This window comes from Mus caroli, unplaced genomic scaffold, assembly GCF_978045245.1.
Source record: "Mus caroli unplaced genomic scaffold, Mus_caroli_1 scaffold_1, whole genome shotgun sequence".
Lineage (NCBI taxonomy): Eukaryota > Metazoa > Chordata > Mammalia > Rodentia > Muridae > Mus > Mus caroli.
The window spans coordinates 148,148,402-148,168,741 of record NW_028227256.1 but is presented as its reverse complement, the minus strand read 5'-3'; the positions used below and the strand labels follow the sequence as shown (position 1 = coordinate 148,168,741).

At 39.3% G+C, this 20,340-nt stretch overlaps 1 protein-coding gene across 3 annotated transcripts in view; it reads left to right on the top strand.

Annotated features, from left to right (window-relative positions):
* The window catches only part of Hmcn1 (hemicentin 1), a 435,732-nt gene that overhangs the window by 234,294 nt on the left and 181,098 nt on the right, over positions 1-20,340 (top strand). For all 3 annotated transcript variants that reach the window (XM_029475879.2, XM_021160385.3, XM_029475883.2), the window contains 10 exons: positions 2,336-2,530; positions 4,197-4,292; positions 5,417-5,544; positions 7,086-7,230; positions 10,061-10,173; positions 11,495-11,654; positions 12,259-12,427; positions 14,784-14,911; positions 15,999-16,268; positions 17,510-17,605. In XM_029475879.2, the coding sequence (XP_029331739.1) occupies positions 2,336-2,530; positions 4,197-4,292; positions 5,417-5,544; positions 7,086-7,230; positions 10,061-10,173; positions 11,495-11,654; positions 12,259-12,427; positions 14,784-14,911; positions 15,999-16,268; positions 17,510-17,605 (1,500 nt within the window). The remainder of the gene's footprint in view (positions 1-2,335; positions 2,531-4,196; positions 4,293-5,416; positions 5,545-7,085; positions 7,231-10,060; positions 10,174-11,494; positions 11,655-12,258; positions 12,428-14,783; positions 14,912-15,998; positions 16,269-17,509; positions 17,606-20,340) is intronic.

Below are 20,340 nucleotides of genomic sequence, written 5' to 3'. Positions count from 1 at the left end.
ACATTCCTCTGCCTAAGACCTGGGCCTCGTACAGTGTGAGACTTTTAGACTTAGCTTCCCTCTTTTCAGAAAAATATTTATATTTTATAATATCCTCCTCCTCCTCCTCCTCCTCCTCCTCATCGAGATAGGTTCTCACTCTGTAGCTCTGTCTTGCCTGAAACTATTTGAACAGGCTGATCTTAAATCACAGAGATCTCTCTGCCTCTTGAATTATCACATGCCCCATCAAGCTTCACGTTTTAGATTAATTGACTATGTTCACTCTAGAAAGAATTAAATTATAGAAATGAAATAAGCAAAGAATGTGTTGCTTTGTGAACTATATTTAAAATATCTACTGGTCATTTTTATAGGTTGAATTAGTATGTATACATACAAATTAAGAAAAACTCTCTAAACAGAGGTAAAACATTCTCTTCTCGAAAACATGTTTCAATTATTTTTATCTTAAATTTTGTAAGAAGGCTTTTGAAATTGTCTTTTTCCTTTTGAAAGTGCAAGTTCAAATGTACTGTGGTGAGGTGTCTCTACAACTTTCTTATACATATACACAAATTTGAATTGTTACCATAGCTTTCCATGATAACTCAATAATTCATTCACTAGTATCCAGTAGCCACATACAATGTACCATGTAATATGTTAGCTACTATTAAAGGATGTGTGTGTATGTATATATATATATATATATATATATATATATATATATATATGTATATATATGTATGTATGTATATATAACTATATATATATATAGTTATAAACATAAACATACACTATTAGGAAAGCAAGGAAGTGCATAATCAAGTAATAGTTTTTATTTGGAGAGTTTCATGAGTCTGGTAGAGAGAATTGTCTTAAATCTCAAAAAGGGAAGTCACCATGCCAATAAAGAGATGATGTCATTGAGGGGTGTCCCTTGGAAACTGGGTTAATTAATATTTCAACAACAGACATTACACTTGCAGGAGAGGTGATAACACAAGCTACAACGAGAAAAGTTGGCTCTGCCGCGGAGAAGAGCCAGGATTGCTGACTGGCCACAGGCCAGGCTCCGTGTAGTACAGGAAACAATGCACACAAAGCTGCAGAGTGAAAGGAAGTCTATTCCAGGCTAAAAACAGAACCCCAGCACTGGTGGAGGACAGCTGTACATCCAATCTGCAGATGTGACTGAGAAGGAAGGAAGTGATGTCTACATCATTCTTTAAAAATGAGACTGCTAAACAGTATGCCGAGGCATAGCTATTAGAACATGTCGAGACAACCCCGAGGTGTAAACTAGCTTCTAATCTTTTCTTCCTCACATGATTCCATTGACACTTAGCAAATCAACTATGTTTCTGTTTCCTCATCTATAAAACCAGAGTGGGGTTGTAGACTAGAAACCACTGAAATCATTTGACAAAAGCCTTGGCTCTGAAAGTGATAGCTGTTGTCCTTGGTTACCTGGATCCTTGCTTGACTTCCAGCGTAACATCTCTTAGAACTTTACATGAGTAGGTTCCTCACACTGCTTCCAATAGCATCCCATGTATTTATCCTTATCTGATGTCTCAAACATCATTATTCATCAGCTTCTGAGAGCCTCAGCCCTGGGCAGTTCCCAACAGCATCCTCCTTATATTGTAGATCTGTGTTATATTGGAGACCTGTGTTTATCATAGACTTCAGGGTCTTCGTCTCAGTCCTCCTCGTTACCGGAATGATGTGAATCCCTAGATTTCTTTATATGTCTCAGTTCTCCTTAAGATGCTAAGCACTTCCTATTCTCTCTTTACTAAATGCGTTCTGCTATTATAACTTACATGATTGATCCTCAAACTTACATTTCTCTGACTTAAAAATTGAGCTATAAGGAGCAAGCATACAATACCAAACATACTTACACTTCAGTAATAAATATTGTTAGTATGTCTGATGGGGATTAGTGATGAAACACTTTGGTACAAATTAAGTTCATTTAGAAATCCAACCAACAAGATTTTTTGAATACCAGAAATATTATATTTCATTATAAACTCGGCTTATTCAGGATTGTTTAAGGTTTGAGCACTATAAAATATACTCATACTGAAAAGAAATGTCTGTAATAGTTCTCTCTAAGATGGTCTTCACATCACCTACATCTGTAGGGCAAAGATGAGTGTTTATTTTAAGAGTTAATTTATAGTGAAAAAAATGAATGCCTGTCATATGAGAGTAGCTATAGGGTAAATTTACAATATTTTATGAATAATGATTTGTTCAACCTGTTGATGACCTAATAAAGTTTATTCTTAATATGTCCACATTCTCTGCCAGTGACATTTTTCTCTTTTGTTCCTTCCAGCACCTCCGGTTTTCATACAAGAACCTTCTGATGTGGCCATGGAAATTGGCTCCAATGTGACATTGCCTTGTTATGTTCAGGGTTATCCAGAACCAAAGATCAAATGGCGTAGGCTGGACAACATGCCAGTTTTCTCAAGACCTTTTTCAGTTAGTTCCATCAGCCAGCTGAGAACAGGAGCTCTCTTTATTTCAAGTAAGTTAAAGCATGTGTGTGTGTGTGTGTGTGTGTGTGTGTGTGTGTATTTGTGTTTATGGATATAAATTTGAATATGTATATTTTTTGTTTATTACTTAGTTTGCTTTTTGTTTTTCTTGTTTTTAAACAAAGACTCAGTATGATATCCCAGAAGTGCTTTGGGCACTTGATTTTTTTGTCTCAGCCTCTTGAGGGTCACCATGCCAGGCTGTATTATATACAAATATGGATATTCATATTTTGCTATTTAATTGGACATGCTTGGCTACAGTACTTATAAAATTAAAATCATTCCCTTAATTAAAAATCTTATCTTGGTTTTCTTGCTGATCACCAGCCACGGACGACGCTTTAAAGGCTTTAGGCTTCAGCATCCTACCCCGACTATTCCCAATGCTTGTGTTAACTTCACGTCTTCCATAATGTTCTTCATAATCTTGGAAACCAATTCCATGCATTTGTTTTACCTACATAACAAAAATTATATCAATACCCAACACATAGTAAAGAGAAAAATAAGAAAAGCAATTTGCATTAAAATGTGGTTTTATGTGTGAATAGGCTTTGTCTTGGCGCCATGCGTGCATGCTTATACAGCTTCACCAAAGACCCCACATCTTCATGTAGAACATGGCATCCAGAAGCTTTTCTAAGTGGATGAATAGGTGTGTCTTCTCCTTAAGCAGAATTAGGCTTCCTGATTATAAATATATGTCAAATCTACAAAGTCTAGTAGAGCCTTTGAAATCCTTGCCAGACTTTGTTTCTCTACAAATCTTCTCCATGAATCATCCATCTCTTTCTCGTTTCTTGTTCCTTAAATGCTAATACATTCTTCCTGTCACTGGACAACTAAACCCTCTCCCGCACAAAGAATAGAAGTGTACCTGAGGTGACATAGCTCCGTACCCTTTAAATAGAACCTGATTTTCTTCAAGCTGTGCTTCTGATTTACAATTCACAATGAGTAGACTGCTCTTCCTAGCTTCTATTGCTCTTTATATTATTTGACAATATTGGAGAATATAATTTATTATGACATTTCTCCCTTCCCTTTCCAACTGTCCAAACCCTCCCACAAACCCCTACTGTTTCTCATTCAAATTCATGACCTTGTAAAAAATGAATCCTTATTACATGCACATATATGTATACACACATATTCCTAAATATAACCTGTTCAGGCCGTGCATTGCTAGCCATATCTATGTGTTCAGGGCTGACCCTTTGGCACTGGGCAACCAGTGGGCATGCTCTTCTCTGGAATCCCTCCTGTCCCCAGCTTTCCTCAGTTGCCAATGGTTCTCTGAGGACAGCTGAGGCCTGGCGAGCTTTCCTCTGTTCCACTTTGCATGCTCACTGATGTCACCTCTGTTGAGCTCACACTGCATGGTAATGATGGTGAGACTTTATGCCCATGTGCTCTTTAAACTACAGCTAGGATATTACTTCTGCTGTGAATCTCCAACTCCTTGGCATAAGATAAATCAGACATAGAGAATTTGTCATCCTGCCCTGATGGCTGAGCTCTCTGTTTCCATCCCTAGACAGGAATGGTCAAAAGGGTGTTTATGTGATTTTGGCCCCGATCTCAGCACTGGGCCAGATCCCTTGTCAAAGTCTTAAGATGGTCCTGGGTGAATAAACAAGTTCTTCTTTACAGATTTATGGGCAAGTGATAAAGGAACGTACATCTGTGAAGCTGAGAACCAGTTTGGAAAAATACAGTCACAGACAACAGTAATGGTGACAGGACTCGGTAAGATTAACTTTCTAGTGGCGATATTCTCCACAAACTTCAGACCTCTTGGGTGATGTCACCCTTTACAGTGACAATTTCCCTCGATTCTACAGCCAGGTAGAGGTTTGGGTTCCTAAACTGTATTTTATACAGTGTTACAACTATAAATGACTTAGAGCACCTGCTCAGACTCCTCATCTTCTATTTGACTATTGGTCAGTTTAAATAGGTTGAAGCCTAAACACACACACACACACACACACACACACCCATACACACACACCCATACACACACACACACACACATACACACACACACACACACAATTGGTGCTTTTGATGGCTTTTACTTCAGCCCTCATATGATTATATTCAGAGTTGTGAAGTAGATCTAGAATACAAATTATTACCAAGTTGTGGGATTTTTGCTTCAGTATATTTTACTGAGTAGACATGTCTGACTGATGAAACTGTTAATTTACTCTCATTTTTAATTGATGTCTCCACTTATTCTTTGGAATTTTATCCCAGTGCTATAGAATACAAATTGTTATAGTATTAAATGTGGCTTAAAGTACTTAACTGCATGTATCTGATTAATGTTGGTTTACAGAATTTTCTGTATGTACAACTCCATTTGTCTCTTAAGGAATTTGGGCTCATTTGTGGTGTATTTTTTTTTGTTAATTTCCAGGAAAGAACAGGTCAACCACACTTCTTTGCTCTTCTGTCTCAGCAAACTCATCTCTGTTTAGCTTGCTTGTGCTGTTCCCACAGGCTCCTGATGTATCCTAGTCTATTCTGTTTCTGGCTATTTCCCTGATAGTGGGTTCTGATAATTCCAGGTTTCTGCTCACAAGCATCCTCACACACTCTCCGTTCTAATGTATATGCTGTGAACATCTGGCCCTGACATTGCTGTTCTGTGTAGGTTCTCCTCTTTCCTCTTGATATTTCTGCAGGATCACCTGTACTCCTCCCAGTTCTACTTTCACCCCTTACATCCACATTCAAGTTTGTGTTCTACTTTAAGTCCTATTCCTGAAAACTCCAGTTTTAAACAACATAATTCTTAATTATCTTTCTTACAATAATATTCTCCTCCAGTCTTCATAAAGTTGAGTTTTCTTTCTCTGATGTAGTTGCCCCACTTATTGGAATCAGCCCTTCCATGGCCAGCATTATTGAAGGACAGCCTCTAACTCTGCCTTGTACTCTGTTGGCTGGAAATCCCATTCCAGAACGGCGGTGGATGAAGAACTCAGCCATGGTAATAATGTTTTAATACATGCCATTTTGTTTACTTTTTTTTTTTTAGAATTAATGCATTACATCACAAACACTGAAGGACCAACTTCATAAACACATAAGCATGTCTTGTTAGTGAAACTCTTTTTGAAAAAAAGTTATTTTTATTTTTAATTATATGTATGTGTTTATGTGTGAGTTTAGGTATTAGAATCGATAAAGGGGAGTCAGATGCCCTGGAGGGAGGAGACTTAAAAGTAGTTTTAAGCTTCTGATGCGTATTCTGAGAACCAAACTCAGCTTTCTCTGCAAGAGTAATGGTCTGGTCTTAACTGCTGATCCATTTTTCTGGCTCTGAGGGCTTTCCACCTTTGTTAATATGTTTATGCCATTTATATTATTTGAAGCCAGAATTTTTAAGAAATAATTGATAGTATATATTTTATAATTCCCATTCAATTTAATGTATTAATAAATTACCTTCAGAATATGAAAATATTAAAGGTAGTAATATTTTCATAGTCCTTAAGTATTTTATACCCTTCTATGTAGGACATTATGAGCTATTAATATTCCTCTAGAATCTTCCATTTTATATATTACTCTTTTTTTTATGGGGAGGTTTAAATTCCTTTTGTGATGAATTATTTTAGGAAGGTAGATCCGTAATGTATTACTAAGAATTTATTAGTATAAAGCTTTTAGTTAGAAAAGGATGCAGGCACCATTTCAATTCTTAGAAAAATCCCCATAAATGTGTTCTCTACTGACACAGAGCTTCATCTTGTTCACACTGCTTCTTCTGGTTTCCAGCGTATCTGGCCTCACTGTCTACTAGAAGTATTCATTAGCAGTAAATCGACTCCATATGAGTAATTGCAAGCTTACTCATATTTGCATACTCACATTTGCAGTATAGAAAAAAAAAAACCTTAGTTATGAGGCTAGCTAAGAACTAATATGGAACATGATGGAGGCTTAGAAATCATAACTTTTATGCTAAAATATTGCCAGCCTTCTCTGACATGATTTCTGGGTTGCATCTTGAGCCTTGCTCTTGAGCCTTGCTCTTGAGCCTGTCAGCTGACAGGGTTGAGTGCCAAGATGACATCACCCTCCCTTGGTGTAATAGATAGCTACGTAAAAGAACGAGAACATCAACCACATCAAGGAACTTGCTAGTGGTGAGGGAACCATCTTGGAAAGAACAATTTCAGCTGAAAGAGAAGAACTCCTAGTGAAGTTTGAGTTCTGGTCAACAGAACTCACAGAAACACAAAGTCAGGTGTACCTCTATCGTTTCCCTTTCAGGGATGCTCGTAGGTCTCTGATAGCAATTGGTAGGTATGATTCCGGAGAGATATGAGGACCGGATACAAGTAATACATTCTTCAGAACATTTGTGTTAATCTTTTTTTAACCCAAGGGTGCTAAAATCCCAGTTTGTTTTATAATAAATTTAATAATTCAGTTGAGAAAAGCAAATAGATCTGAAGCTTAGACACATTTCTGCCTTTTCAAATGAAAAATAAGTGACATTTTATTTTTTATTCCATTCCAAAGTTGGTACAAAATCCCTACATAACTGTGCGCAGTGATGGGAGCCTCCATATTGAAAGAGTTCGACTTCAGGATGGAGGCGAATACACTTGTGTGGCCAGTAATGTCGCTGGAACTAATAACAAAACAACCTCTGTGGCCGTGCATGGTAAGAAAGACCCAATGTAATTGCTTCCAAACCTTGTTCAAAACAGGGTTCATAGGTTTTAATCAAATAACTCTGTTCTTCTAATTACAAGAAGGAGAGCTTTCTTCCAATTGTTATTTTACATTTCTTGAACAATGTCTACATTGTTAATACCGTTTCCAGATTTCCTTTCCCTATGTACACAAAAAGACATTCTGGGGAATCACTCGCCAAGTCTGACCAAGGGCTTTTATTAGTGGTTTCTTAATTGATAAAAAGGAACTCAGCTCTCAAAGAATTATGTTTAAAAATACATTTTAATCTCAGGCAAGCTGAACTTAGTGTACCATCCAAATTGCCTTAAATTGCCATTTTTTTTTTTTTGGATTGTGCAACAAGCATGTCCTCATTTATGACCCCTCTGTGTTGGAGCTAAATATGACGTAAGCTTTCTAAAGGTCATCTTATGTGCCATGTACTTCAAACAGTTTTTTTTTACATGTTAAATAATTTAAAGGTCACAAATAAGAAAATCCAGAGGCAATTTTTTTTTCCATTTTAACAGTTACCAGACTTTTTTAAAAAAAAAATGTCAATAGACAGCTTCATAGTTTAAGCAATTCTCATAAAAATTTATATTTGTTTTATAAGAGTCTCCTACATTGTTTTTTTTATAATATTAATACAGATGATATTAAAACAATATTAAAACAGATGATTACAACAGTGAGTGTCTTAGAAAAAGAACCAAAGATACTTGGTTTCCTTCATTGATTCAGTCTTTATTTGGACTCTGAATTTGGGACTCTACCAGTTTACATTTTGTTTTGGCTGTTAAAATACCGGTGACTACAAACCATTTCCTTCCATATGCCGGAACTACCACCTCCTCTGGCTTGATGCTAATAGTCACCAATATCACTTGACATGTTCTTGAGTGGTTTTCAAAAATACCCCCAAATAACTTAAATTTAGTTATAACCTCAAATAATAAAGTCGTGTTGGGGTCCATGTCATTGTGTTTAAAGATCAGAGCATAGGTTTCTTGGAGAGTGCTGTGGACTGACTTAAGGATGCAGAGTTGGAACACCTCATAGCATTTCCCCCTTTTCTTTTAGTAACTGTCTAGACAATTATGTTGAGAAGGATGCTGAGGCCAGATTCTCAGTTGCAGGGAGGAGTGAGGGATTAGTCCTGTGTTTGTTGTATCACAGAGGTGAGGAGACAGACAACTCAAGGACCCGAGTTACTGAGACACAAGACATTATAATGATTAAAGTTTAAGAGTTTCACACCTGTTTTTGATTCATTTAAGTCCAAAACAAGCAACTGATTCAGTCAATAACATGAAAAAAACCAGCCAGATGACTAGGGTATCAAACGCAGTAGAACCAAAGCATGGCAGCTTCATACCGATGTCATGTTAATAAGGGGTTGTTCTGTATCGTTCCTTCAGGAATACCTATGAAAGGTGCTCACTTAATTCTAAAAAGGAAGAGTTTTTTTTATAAAAGACATGAAATGAATTCAAATACAAATGCAGATGAAAAGAACAAAATTTAACTGTCACACTGATTCATGTAGACTCACAATCTGGAGAGAAACTGCCTCTCCATACCCAGATGTCATCAAGCTTCCAAACTGACCTAAATTTGCAACTTTTCTTCACTACTGTCTAACTTAATATGGCTTTTAAAAACATGAGATTCCCTTATGCCGCCACAAATTGACAGCATATTTGAGAGTTTCGTATTCTGTCATGATCCTGGAAATTACATTTCTTGCTTTCATGAGTAGCTCGATGTTCTTGCTTGGAGCTGGAGACGCGCTGCCAAGTCTTTAAGACAAAATTAGCTGAATACTTAATGGCAGGCGTAGGAAAGGATGAGGGCATACTGTACGTCACTTCAGCCCTTCTGAGGAATTCCTGCACTCGGGGGTCTACAGTGTCTTCTGTTCTAGTAAATTTCTATTCCAGGGTATTATGACGATTCTGGAAAATTCAGACTTTAAGCAAGAAATGTGGTAATTGAGCTGCAGGCAGGAGTCCTAGTCTCATCTTCCCACAGGATGCAACAGAAAGATCTGGAAATAGCAGACTTCTGCTGTGTTTCCTTTGTTAGAAAACGTGCCTGTATGGAAGCCTTCATCAGAACTGTCACTTTGAGGGTACTGTGTATTGGTCATTTGCACAACTGAGAACAAAGGGAACAGAGATTTCCTTTTGCTTTCATGGATGCTCATATGCTGCTACGTTTTCTCTAGTTTCCCAAAGGCAAAGGTATGCTATTCCTAACTGGAAGATGACCAGACTGTCCTTTACTTTATCATCTTACATATGAACTTCCAAGACCTCTATACTTTCACTAAATTCCTTTTAAGAAGCCATCCTTTTCAATCAGGTTACATTTAGTAAGGCACAAAGCTGCTCTTGTGGACATCGGGTGTGTTTAATAAGTGCTGGTCAGACAGCTCATTTATTTGCAGGTGTGCTTACATCAACTCATTGGAGCTTAATGGCTAGTGGACAGTAAAAAAAGGTGTGTTCCAAAGATATATGTATAGCCATTAGACTATAGTCTATCTTGGGTGTTCAAGAAATGGTTGATTTACCTCAGTACCTTTGTGTTTTCTTTAAGGTCACCAAATTAGACATCACTTGACACCTGGTTTTAAGCTATTATTAGATCTTTCCAGATTGTACTTATTGTAAATTTTTTGCCCTGCTAATATTATGTAAGATTGCCTCTTTTCATAAACATTAAGAATATATTGAACATGTTCAATTTTAAGTATGTGATACTAAACGGGAGAACAATTGCTCAGATGCCAACCTCACTTCCATATCCAGTTCTGCCAAGCATTCAGCACGGCCAGCAGATACTGAGCACAATTGAAGGTGTTCCAGTAACTTTACCCTGCAGAGCGAGTGGGATTCCCAAGCCATCTATCACCTGGTCAAAGGTAAGTCATAGATCTAGTGGCATTCCCTGAAATACAGTGTTGGGATGACTTACAGAGTTCTCTCCAAACGACTTCAACAGGACAGTGAGTGGGTGAGACACAAGAGGGGACAAAACTAAATCAGGCACTCCCCGAGCTGACTTCCTCTGTGGCTGGCATGAGAAAGTTCGATGTACTGGATACCCTTTCAGGAACCAGGTAGATGATTCTCAGAAGGAGCCCTCTAATGAGCAAGAAGTGGGATTGTTGATCTAGTAAATGTGCCTCCCAGAGGTACTAACACCTTGACTGTCCTGCCTGTTAAAGGTGGAGACTGAGAAAAACATGGCCTATGGCATTATGTGGGGCTGCTATGGAGCCAAGAGGACTGGGAGTGGTGAGAAGGAGGGTTCTGCTACAAATATAAAGTGTTCAAAACAGTTGTTGGCACACAGCTTTTCCTCCAGTAGTGACTGTTGTCATGCTGTTATGGACTTCAAGAATCTGATAGGTAACAGTATCAAAGACATTTTAAGCTCCTGCCCAAGTGCAATTTGCTGCACAGATTCCATGTATGACCAAAGAGCATAGGACACATATACAAATTCATGGATTCCCTTCTACATTCCTGTCATGTGGTTGAGATTTCACTAATAATCATGGAGAAGTTGATGCTGACATCTATATAACATACCTATATACAATTTCTATGGTCCAGACACAGTTACTACCATGAAGATAAGCCTGAAAGATAAGCACACGGTACTTTGCAGACATGTGCCACTTTAAAGAAAATGCAAGAACAAGATCTTTCCAAGTGGCCCTTATGTTATGGCCAAACAAAGAAAATGAGAAGAACTTGGACTCAAATACCTAACTCCTGGGGTTCTAGGCCAGCTCACTTCATGACTGACTTAGTGACTTGGGGCAAGTTTTTCTACCTTGTCTCTGTGTTGTAGGACTCTGAATTGGAAACTGAAGGCCCAGCAGTTCCTATTGATAAGACTGTGAGGGTAAAACACTTAATACTAGATACGTTACTATTGTGCACAGTGATGGCGGTTGTGGTGCCATTCACCTCTCTTAGATTAAACTGTCCTTCTCTGTTAGGTGGCTGGCTGTACGGGAGAGGAGGCATGGCACAGGATGGAGGAACACTACTTTTAGTGCATTTGTTTATCTAATTTTTCTTATAAACAACTCCCTTCTAACTAACATTTTTCAAATCTAGTTTTTCACTCCTTGGAGGTATTTTTCTTTTCCACTTTCAAATATAAAGCTATTCCTTTATTCTTTAAAAAAAAAAGATGTACAAAACCATCGCACTTTGTTGTGTTTACAGAAAGGAGAGCTGATTTCAACGAGCAGTGCCAAGTTTTCTGCAGGGGCTGACGGGAGTCTGTATGTGGTGTCACCAGGGAGCGAGGAGAGTGGCGAATACATCTGTACAGCCACCAATGCAGCCGGCTATGCCAAGAGGAAAGTGCAGCTGACTGTCTATGGTGAGAGCCACCCATGGGAGGGTTTCCTTTGAAATGGCCCATGCATGCACAATCTCACAATTTCTTCCATAGTAAGGTACCCAAAGGTGAAGCTCTCCCCTAAGTTGGCGTGCAAACAAAGAAACATTTTTAGTTTCACTCCTAACCAAAGCCACCTCTACTTAGAGTCTGATTTGCAGGGAAGCGATTGTATAACCTTTTGAAAAATTCCATGCTATTTCCCCAAGAAGTGGGTTTAGCACATTCAACATTTTGCAGAGATAGTAGTTAGTTAAAACTACTCATCAAGCCAAGCCTCAGCTGTGTCTTGGGTGGCCACCTTCTATTTCAGGGACTACTGCTTCTCTGTGCATACATGAGCCCACTACAGCTGACCTCTCCATCTTGTGTTTAAAGAAATGACCGAGGAGGGAAGTTCGCCCTTCATTTCCTTCTATCTCTCTCTTTAAATGTGCTAATAGGAAGTTTCAGATGTACCCAGAATCTTGGGAATCAACATTGTGTAAATTATTGAACAGCATTAGAAGTCTACATTTTAATTTAAGTGAAAGTACAGTTGTTTTCAATGCTTTATTTCCTCTATCACATCCTGTGTTTCTTTTAGTAAGACCCAGAGTGTTTGGGGACCAAAGAGGACTGTCCCAAGATAAGCCTGTGGAGATCTCTGTCCTGGCTGGAGAGGAGGCAATACTTCCCTGTGAAGCTAAGAGCTTACCTCCACCCATCATTACGTGGGCCAAAGATAGCCAACTCATCTCTCCATTTTCTCCAAGGTAGGAGACCCAGGTTGAACAGCAGCACAGGGAGATGTGACCTGCTGGAATGGCGCCTGTAATTGCTTACAAATGTATCAAAATATAACCTACCTTTGGGCTCATTCACATGCACATCTGAGTTATGTAGACCTTGCACTTCATTTTCCAAGGTTGTAAATGTTAAGACAGCTTTGCCACAGTTCCCACCGGGGCATTTTACTAGGTAATTTTTGAAATGGAGCAGATTTGTGTGTGCGTCTCTCTCAGCCTGCTGTGTGCAGCGCTCAGAATTCTGTTGCTCCCAGAGAGGCAGTAAAACTCAGAAACCACTGTCATGTATGAGACTTGACTTTTGTAAGCTGGTTTTGTAAATCACTTTGATTAAACCAGTCCACAAATAAAGACCCATCAAGATGATGTCATTTACAAACTAAGTGACACAGCAGGAATACCATGGCTTTAGGACACAGCCATCCAGGTTTAAACATATCTCTGTTGCTTAAAGCCTACCTAAATGTTTTATCCAGGGGACGTCTTTGAATTTCATATCTTTTATTTGTACAATAGGGCGATACTTTCATGAGAGATTTCTATAAGATAATGTGCTGGAGAAATAGCTCAGTGGTTATAAGCATTTGCTCTTCTTACAGAGCATCCAGGTTTCATTCCCAGAATCCACATGGCAGCTCACACACAAGTGTAACTCTAGTTTTAGAGGATCTGCCACAGACTCCTGACCCATGTAGATGCTACACACACATGGTGCACATAATTACATTCAAACACTCATGCACATAAAATAAAAATAAATCATTCTAAAAATATAATTATAGCTGCTGGCTATCATTTATTAGGCTTGTTGGCATATAATTGTAAAGCTACAAATTTATATGAGTGTATTTTTCTACTACTGATGATGAAAAAAATAACAGGAACACCTTTACATAATTTTACTCATTTGAAAGAATTTTACTGAATATTGTAAAGCAAGATATAGAGAGTTCCTTATAAAGCAATTCTGTTGCACCCTCTCCAGTCAGGATTTCCTTTCTCTCCTCCTTGTGCAACCTTTCATCTATAAGTAGCCCCCAAAAACTGTTTTTGTGGTTTCAATTTGGTTGTCTCTCCTGTATTTAATTTGAACTTCTGACATATATTCTTACCATTCCATTCCTTACTTTATTGTGTTACACACATTCACTATTATAACATGGAATGAGCACATTCATTGTAACTAGTCTGTGTGCACACACTCACTATTACACACACATGAAGTCAGGAGTCAGCACATTCATTGTAACTAGTCTGTATGCACACACTCACTATTACACACACATGAAGTCAGGAGTCAGCACATTCATTGTAACTAGTCTGTGTGCACACACTCACTATTGTACATACATGGAATCAGCGCATTCATTGTACTTAGTCTACATACAGGTTACCTTTCATTCAGCCATTACACTCCTTGTAGATGCTGCAGTCTGCTTATTGTTTTATTTAAATTACTTTCTTTTCAAAGCTTTTTAATATGTCTGCTTGCAGGCACATGTATGAGAATTTTAGAACCTGTAACATAGAACTAGGTTTTCTTGTCAGAACAGATTCCTCCTTCCAGTCTTGGAGATATTCCCCATTCCCCATCTGAGGGGAGGTTCTCCTTTTATTTTCCAGTAACAGGATTCAGAAAACCAGGCTGCAGTTCCTAAAGAATATGCAGTTTTATATGCAGACTGGTTTAACTGTCTCTGCTTGTCAATGGGTGTGAAATGGGATTTTGTAGTGCTTCTGATTTTTTAAAATTTAATTTTTTTCTTATTCACTTTACATCCTAATCATTGCATATTCCCAGTTACCCCACCCACAATTCTTCCTCCCATCTCTCCCTCCCCTTCTCCTCTGAGTGGGTAGGAAAGTGGAGGGCCTCTAGTTGAGAAGACTTGAAAGGAAGGTATGAGAATAAAAGTGGGGGCAAATATATAATGTAGTCCAGGAGTGTGCTCAGTAGAATATGCTAACAAAAACAGAAAAAGAAAAAATATTCAAAATAAGTTAAAACTTTTACAACACATATTTATTTGCTCTGTATAGCTGAAATCTACTGACCCACAGAGACATGCAGCCATTCGATGCTTTAAGACAACTGTGTTAGATTTAAAGGTAAAAGAAAAATGGATTTTCTGTTTCTAATGACATAATCCAGAATATAAAAGATTGTTATGAGAATTCCATTTCTATGGCTGATACATGCTACAGTGGAGAGAACAGTTTCAAACGTTGCGTGCAGTGCAGTAATTTCACGCTGAAGCGCCGCTGTGCAGGGGGTGTTTGCACTCTCGGATTCTATGGTCTGATGTGTGGGTTTCCCTTTTAGACACACGTTCCTCCCTTCTGGCTCAATGAAGATCACAGAGACCCGCGTTTCAGACAGTGGGATGTATCTGTGTGTTGCCACAAATATTGCTGGGAATGTGACTCAGTCCGTTAAATTAAGTGTCCATGGTGAGTGTTCAAAGGGAGGCCAGTGATGGCTCTGTCCATGGGGCCACAGCCTTTTTGTGACAGTGAACCTCCAAGTTGCATAGAGACTAAAGATTCCTGAGTTGTAAGTCTGTCCTTCTCTTTCATTTACTCTGTTAGCCATCTACAAATAACTCCCCTTCTCCATTTCCAAGTGTATTAATTACAGTTTTGGAAATGTGTTTAAACATTGAGAGCTAGCTGTACTCTCATAGAAGAACATCATATTTTTTAAACAGTCCTATCTGACATATGAACACTGTAACTGAGAAAATGCTCCTTTCGATCATTATTTGATTGCATCATGCCTCTCTAATGGAAGTGTTTTATCCCTTTAATTTACGACAGCCCACCAGTCACTCATCCCTTCAGTGCACTGATTACCTACCTTTGTGGCAGGTATCGTGTAGATCCCAGATATCTAAATATCAGAGGGAATTCCCTGAGATGGTACTAACCCAGTTGCATTTCTAGACCAGTCATGACAATGGCATCTCATTGAACTAGAGTTTTGGCATTAAAGGAGGGTCCCATCACTTACTAATTCTCAGGCATCAGATATATTAGTCACTTATCCTATTTTATCTTTAGACAATAAACACTGTCTGTAGGTTTTGTCTCTGAAATTAGGAGAAAGCTTTAAGAACATTTTCTTAGTGTCTGTCTTCCGTAAAGGATACAAACAGACTACATAAAAAGAATTGTTTTTCTGGTTTGCTCTGATAGATAGGGGTCCTGTAAGGGCTTTTAACCTTACTTCACTTATAAACGAAAGGAAACTCAGCATTGGTAAGTGCTTACTACTCATCAAGTGTGGGACCAGGACTACTGTACCTGTCATTTCCTATAGTTCCTTAGTGCACTGGTTCTGGGCCTGTGTAGTTAATTGTGCCTGGATTGTTAAAGAAATGGACCTCAGGAGGCTGCTGGCCTGCCCCACATCACACAGCTAATAAGTGACTCTTCCACTCTTTTTGTGCGACTTCTTGGTAAGAAGTTCTCATTCTACATCAAAAAAATATAGGGACTTTTAAATATTTGATGATTAATGCTCAGTGGTGCTTTCCAGTTCCTCCAAAAATACAGCATGGAAATAGACACATAAAAGTCCAAGTCGGCCAGAGAGTGGACATCCTATGCAATGCCCACGGGTCTCCGCCTCCCGCGATCACCTGGTTTAAAAGTGGAAGGCCGGTCCTTGATGGAGCGCAGCATCCTGGTAGCCCAGACGGAATGCTGAGCATTGAGCAGGCTGCGATCTCAGATGCTGGCGTATATACATGTGCTGCCACGAACATAGCCGGAAGTGATGAAGCAGAGGTCACATTGCATGTCCAAGGTGGGTTTTGGTGTAAGAACCGTGTTTGGTCAGGTGAGGCTGAGGAGTGGAATGAGATCTCCTCCCCCCCCCCACCCCCACCCCCAGTTCTGCACAGGATGTGCAATCACGCATCCCTTTAGGGCGATTTCTACATAGAACTTTAGCTTTAAAGGGAGCCTTAACCAGAATCAAACACATGATTAGCTAAGCCTGAATGACATTTTCATGTTTACTTTTGAAACTAACGTCCCTGGTGTATAAAATGAAGCAGTCCTAGGTAATGGCCCACCCAGTCTTTCTGGTTTGGGAGAAATTGCAGCTGGAGCTAGCTGGAGTAGCATTTCACCTCATACCTCATCTCAACTGATCCCTGAGAGCTCAAGGCTCATGGCTCCTCTATTGTTGTTGGCTTTATTTTGAGGTTTGTTATGCAGGTTGGGCCTAATACCTGTCATGGTTTAGGCAATGGTGGTGACATTGTGACCCAAAGCCCCTGCTTTCTTAAGCTATTCTCATGCAAGTAGACATAAAGCAAGCAAAGAAAGAAACAAGATTCATAGAGAAGGAAAAAAGCTCAGAGGGGAAATTAAAATAGGATCGCTGTCCTGGGAACTGGGTTGGATTGCCAGGCAGGAATTCTCTAACTCTCTAAAGAAGCAGGATTTAGGTGAGATCTCACTGGCTGGCAGGAGCTAATCATTGGATGTTTTCTGTCTCACCCTGCCAGAGGGAAGGCCAGTACAAAGGCAGGAAGTTAGCTCAGCAGGGTATAATAATCAGTACAACACTTAGCACTTAATAATTGGGACATCACAGTTCCTGGGGAGTGAAGATCTAAAATGTTAGTAGGGAGCTTACTTAGCTCATTTATTCACTCAACAAACCTTACTAAGTTAGAGTCAAAGGAGAAAGGTAGACATTTCTAATATTCTCGTAAATCTCAGAGGAACATAATTACAGACTTTACACACAGGTTGTGTAGAATATTAATCCAAATGGGACTGTGTTTCACAATAGTATACCTATAAGAAACCTATTAAAATGGGTGAGAGAGTGCAAAGGTTTGCGTGGCAATGGCAGGATATGAAGATATAGATGTGGGGACATACGCAGTGCTTTGTGATTGAACAACAAACAGACATGTCTGTCGGGAGATCAGAAAGGCAGAAAAATCACTAAGCAACCAAAGACTAAGGGGACCAGAACGAGAGAGTGTCTAAGGAAAGTCAGACACATTGGTGCATTTGTTTTTCTACTAGAACCACCTTCAGTGGAAGACCTGCAACCTCCTTTTAACACTCCGTTCCAAGAAAGGTTGGCCAATCAGCGCATCGAATTTCCATGCCCTGCAAAAGGTATGTAAGACTCAGGGACACAGGCATGGATGCCAGCTTGTAATTATGTGATGTGACTCCAGTATTCTTCATTGCAGTCGAAATATAATACTTGCACAATTCCACCTGCCAATCATTCTAACAACGTTTGAACACAATAGAAACTCTCTTGCTTCAAACAACTCTTTGAGTTGGTACTTTTCCGTCCTTCTTGTTTTATTTCTCTCACGAAAAGGCTCTCCCAGCCCTTCAAGCTTGCTTAATCTAAGACTCTTTTCAAGACAGCTGAAAGCTTTTCTACTACTATTCATTTCATTCTTTCTGAAAATGTTTTTCTTAAAATAAACATCCTTTTAAAAACAGTAGAGCTATTTGCAAAATTCCCTACTAATGTTATCAATAAGGATGCAAATTAGGGCCATCGCCCATCTGAGGCCATTTTATTTTAATCCTTCTTTAGTTATTTATTAACTTATTTATTTATTCACTTTACATCCTGCTTGCAACTCCCTTCCTCCTCTCCCCCTAGTTCCACCCTTACAAATCCTTCCTCCATTGCCCCCTCTCCTTGGGAAGCTTCCCTTTGGTACCACCTCACCTGGGACTTCGAGTCCCAGCAGGACTAAGCACATCCTTTCCCACTGAGGCCCAACCCAGCAGTCCAGTTAGTGGAACGGGATCCAATAGCAGGCAACAGAGTCAGAGACAGCCTCTGCTCCAATTGTTAGGGAAGTCACATGAAGACCAAGCTGCAACTCTGCCACAAATGTGTAGGGGATCTAGATCCAGTCTCTGCCTGCTCTTTGGTTGGTGATTCACTTAGTGAGCAGCATGGGTCCAGGTTACTTAACACTGTCGGTCCTCTTGTGGTGTCCTTGACCTCTCCAGCTGGCTCAATCCTATCCCTAGCTCTTCTCCGAGACTCCCGGAGCTCCATGATGTGGGTCTTCACATGTGCTCACATCCGATGCTTGATGAGGTCTCCTTGAAAAGCTTCATCCAGCAGCAGACTTAATCCTTTTTTTCTAGGTCTACCCACACTGGTAATTCTGGGACTGGGTCATGTGTAACATGTCTCTTTGTGTTTTGTTTTTTAAACCATGTTTTGCCTTGAATAGCACTGTGTTTTCAGACAGGAGCTGGTCCGGTCCCTCTCCACAGCAGGGATGAGAAAGGGCCATTATTGTGGCCATTGTTCCTCCATTGTTTCATGTATATTTTTCTGGTTGCCAAGCATCCATGTTTAAAGACATTCTCTTACACAGGCATCTACCTACAATAGCTCTCACTTGTCTTGTGGTAGTCCTGACAAAGACCAAGCAGGGTTCTTTGCATAACTTCCTGACCCTGGCTCCAGGCAGCTGCCAGCATCACTGTCCCCTTGTGTGTCTCTCTTCTTCATGGTCCCTGGAGGTGGCAGCAGTTAAGGCCTTAGGAGCTGCCTGTGTTTAATAGCAACTGCTCAACTCTTTTGTCAGTATGTGTCTCCAGTATTTGAAGAAAGATGTCTTTAGATTTTTCAGACATCTGTAAACTTAGCAGTAACAATTTTCAGAGCTATTGGAAACTAGAGAGGCAACACCTGGAGAAGAGGCCTTCTTCAGAATGGTGTGGGTCCCTGTAGGTCCTGTAGCATCTGCTGCCAGTAGACCCTACCTATGGCACAGCTACTCCTAGGTCTGCCTACACTTTGCTCTCATTCTAGCTTTCTTAACTTCCCATTTCCACAAAGGAACCATGTTTTCTTTGGTCCTCATATCAATCTGTATTATAGTTGTCCAGTAGATTCTAAAGTAGCTACATGATTTTTCATTGTCTTTTTATTTTATTTCTGAGTTTGTATGTGTGTGTGTGTGTGTGAACAATTTTAAGGAATCAGTTCTCTCCTTCCACTGTGGATTCCAGTCACCTTGAGGGACTGGAGAGATGGCTCCATGGTTAAGAGCATTGACTGCTCTTCCAGAGGTCCTGAGTTCAATTCCCAGCAACTACCTGGTGGCTTATAACCATCAGTAATGGGATCCAATGCCCTTTTCTGGTGTGTCTGAAGACACCTACAGTGTACTCATATAAATAAAAATTAATTTAAAAATGTCACCTAGATTATCGCTATTCTGGAACTTTTAAATAAAAGGTAATGCTTTGCCTGCTTTTCTTTTGCCTGTCCGTCTACCTTCTGTGCATTACTTCAATAGGTGTTAGTGGCAAAGTCTGACTGATATCCACCAAGGAAAGATGGGGTACAGGAAAATGACTATAACCCTTCTCTGTTCTTAGAACGTGGGCAGATGACTGAAGTCAATCAGCTTTACTGTTTTTCCACATTAGTCAAAATCTCACACTGACCGAGAATTTTCTCCTTGTAAATATGCCTTTATAATCACTTCAATACGATATTAATTAATAATGAGTTTAGTGTTATCAGTACATTGTGTATATTTCTCTCATCTTTTGGGGCTTATCTTGGATTGTACACCCTACTTTTAATAAGTTTATTATCTTCGTGTCGGTTGCTAACAACATCTTATGAAATCCTATTGGTTTTGTTTAATGTACTTTGTCTTCAAAAGTGTTTAGAAATAGTGCCCTTTACAGTTTTGCTAAATAACACCTTCCCACACTGATGTTTTTGTCTGTTATATCCCCTTTGGCTTTATTATATATTTAATACAGATTTTTATCATTTAGACCTGTAAGCATGTGGCTTCCGTTTATTCTGCTTTCCATAAGTAAGTCCAGGAAAATATTGTTTTTTT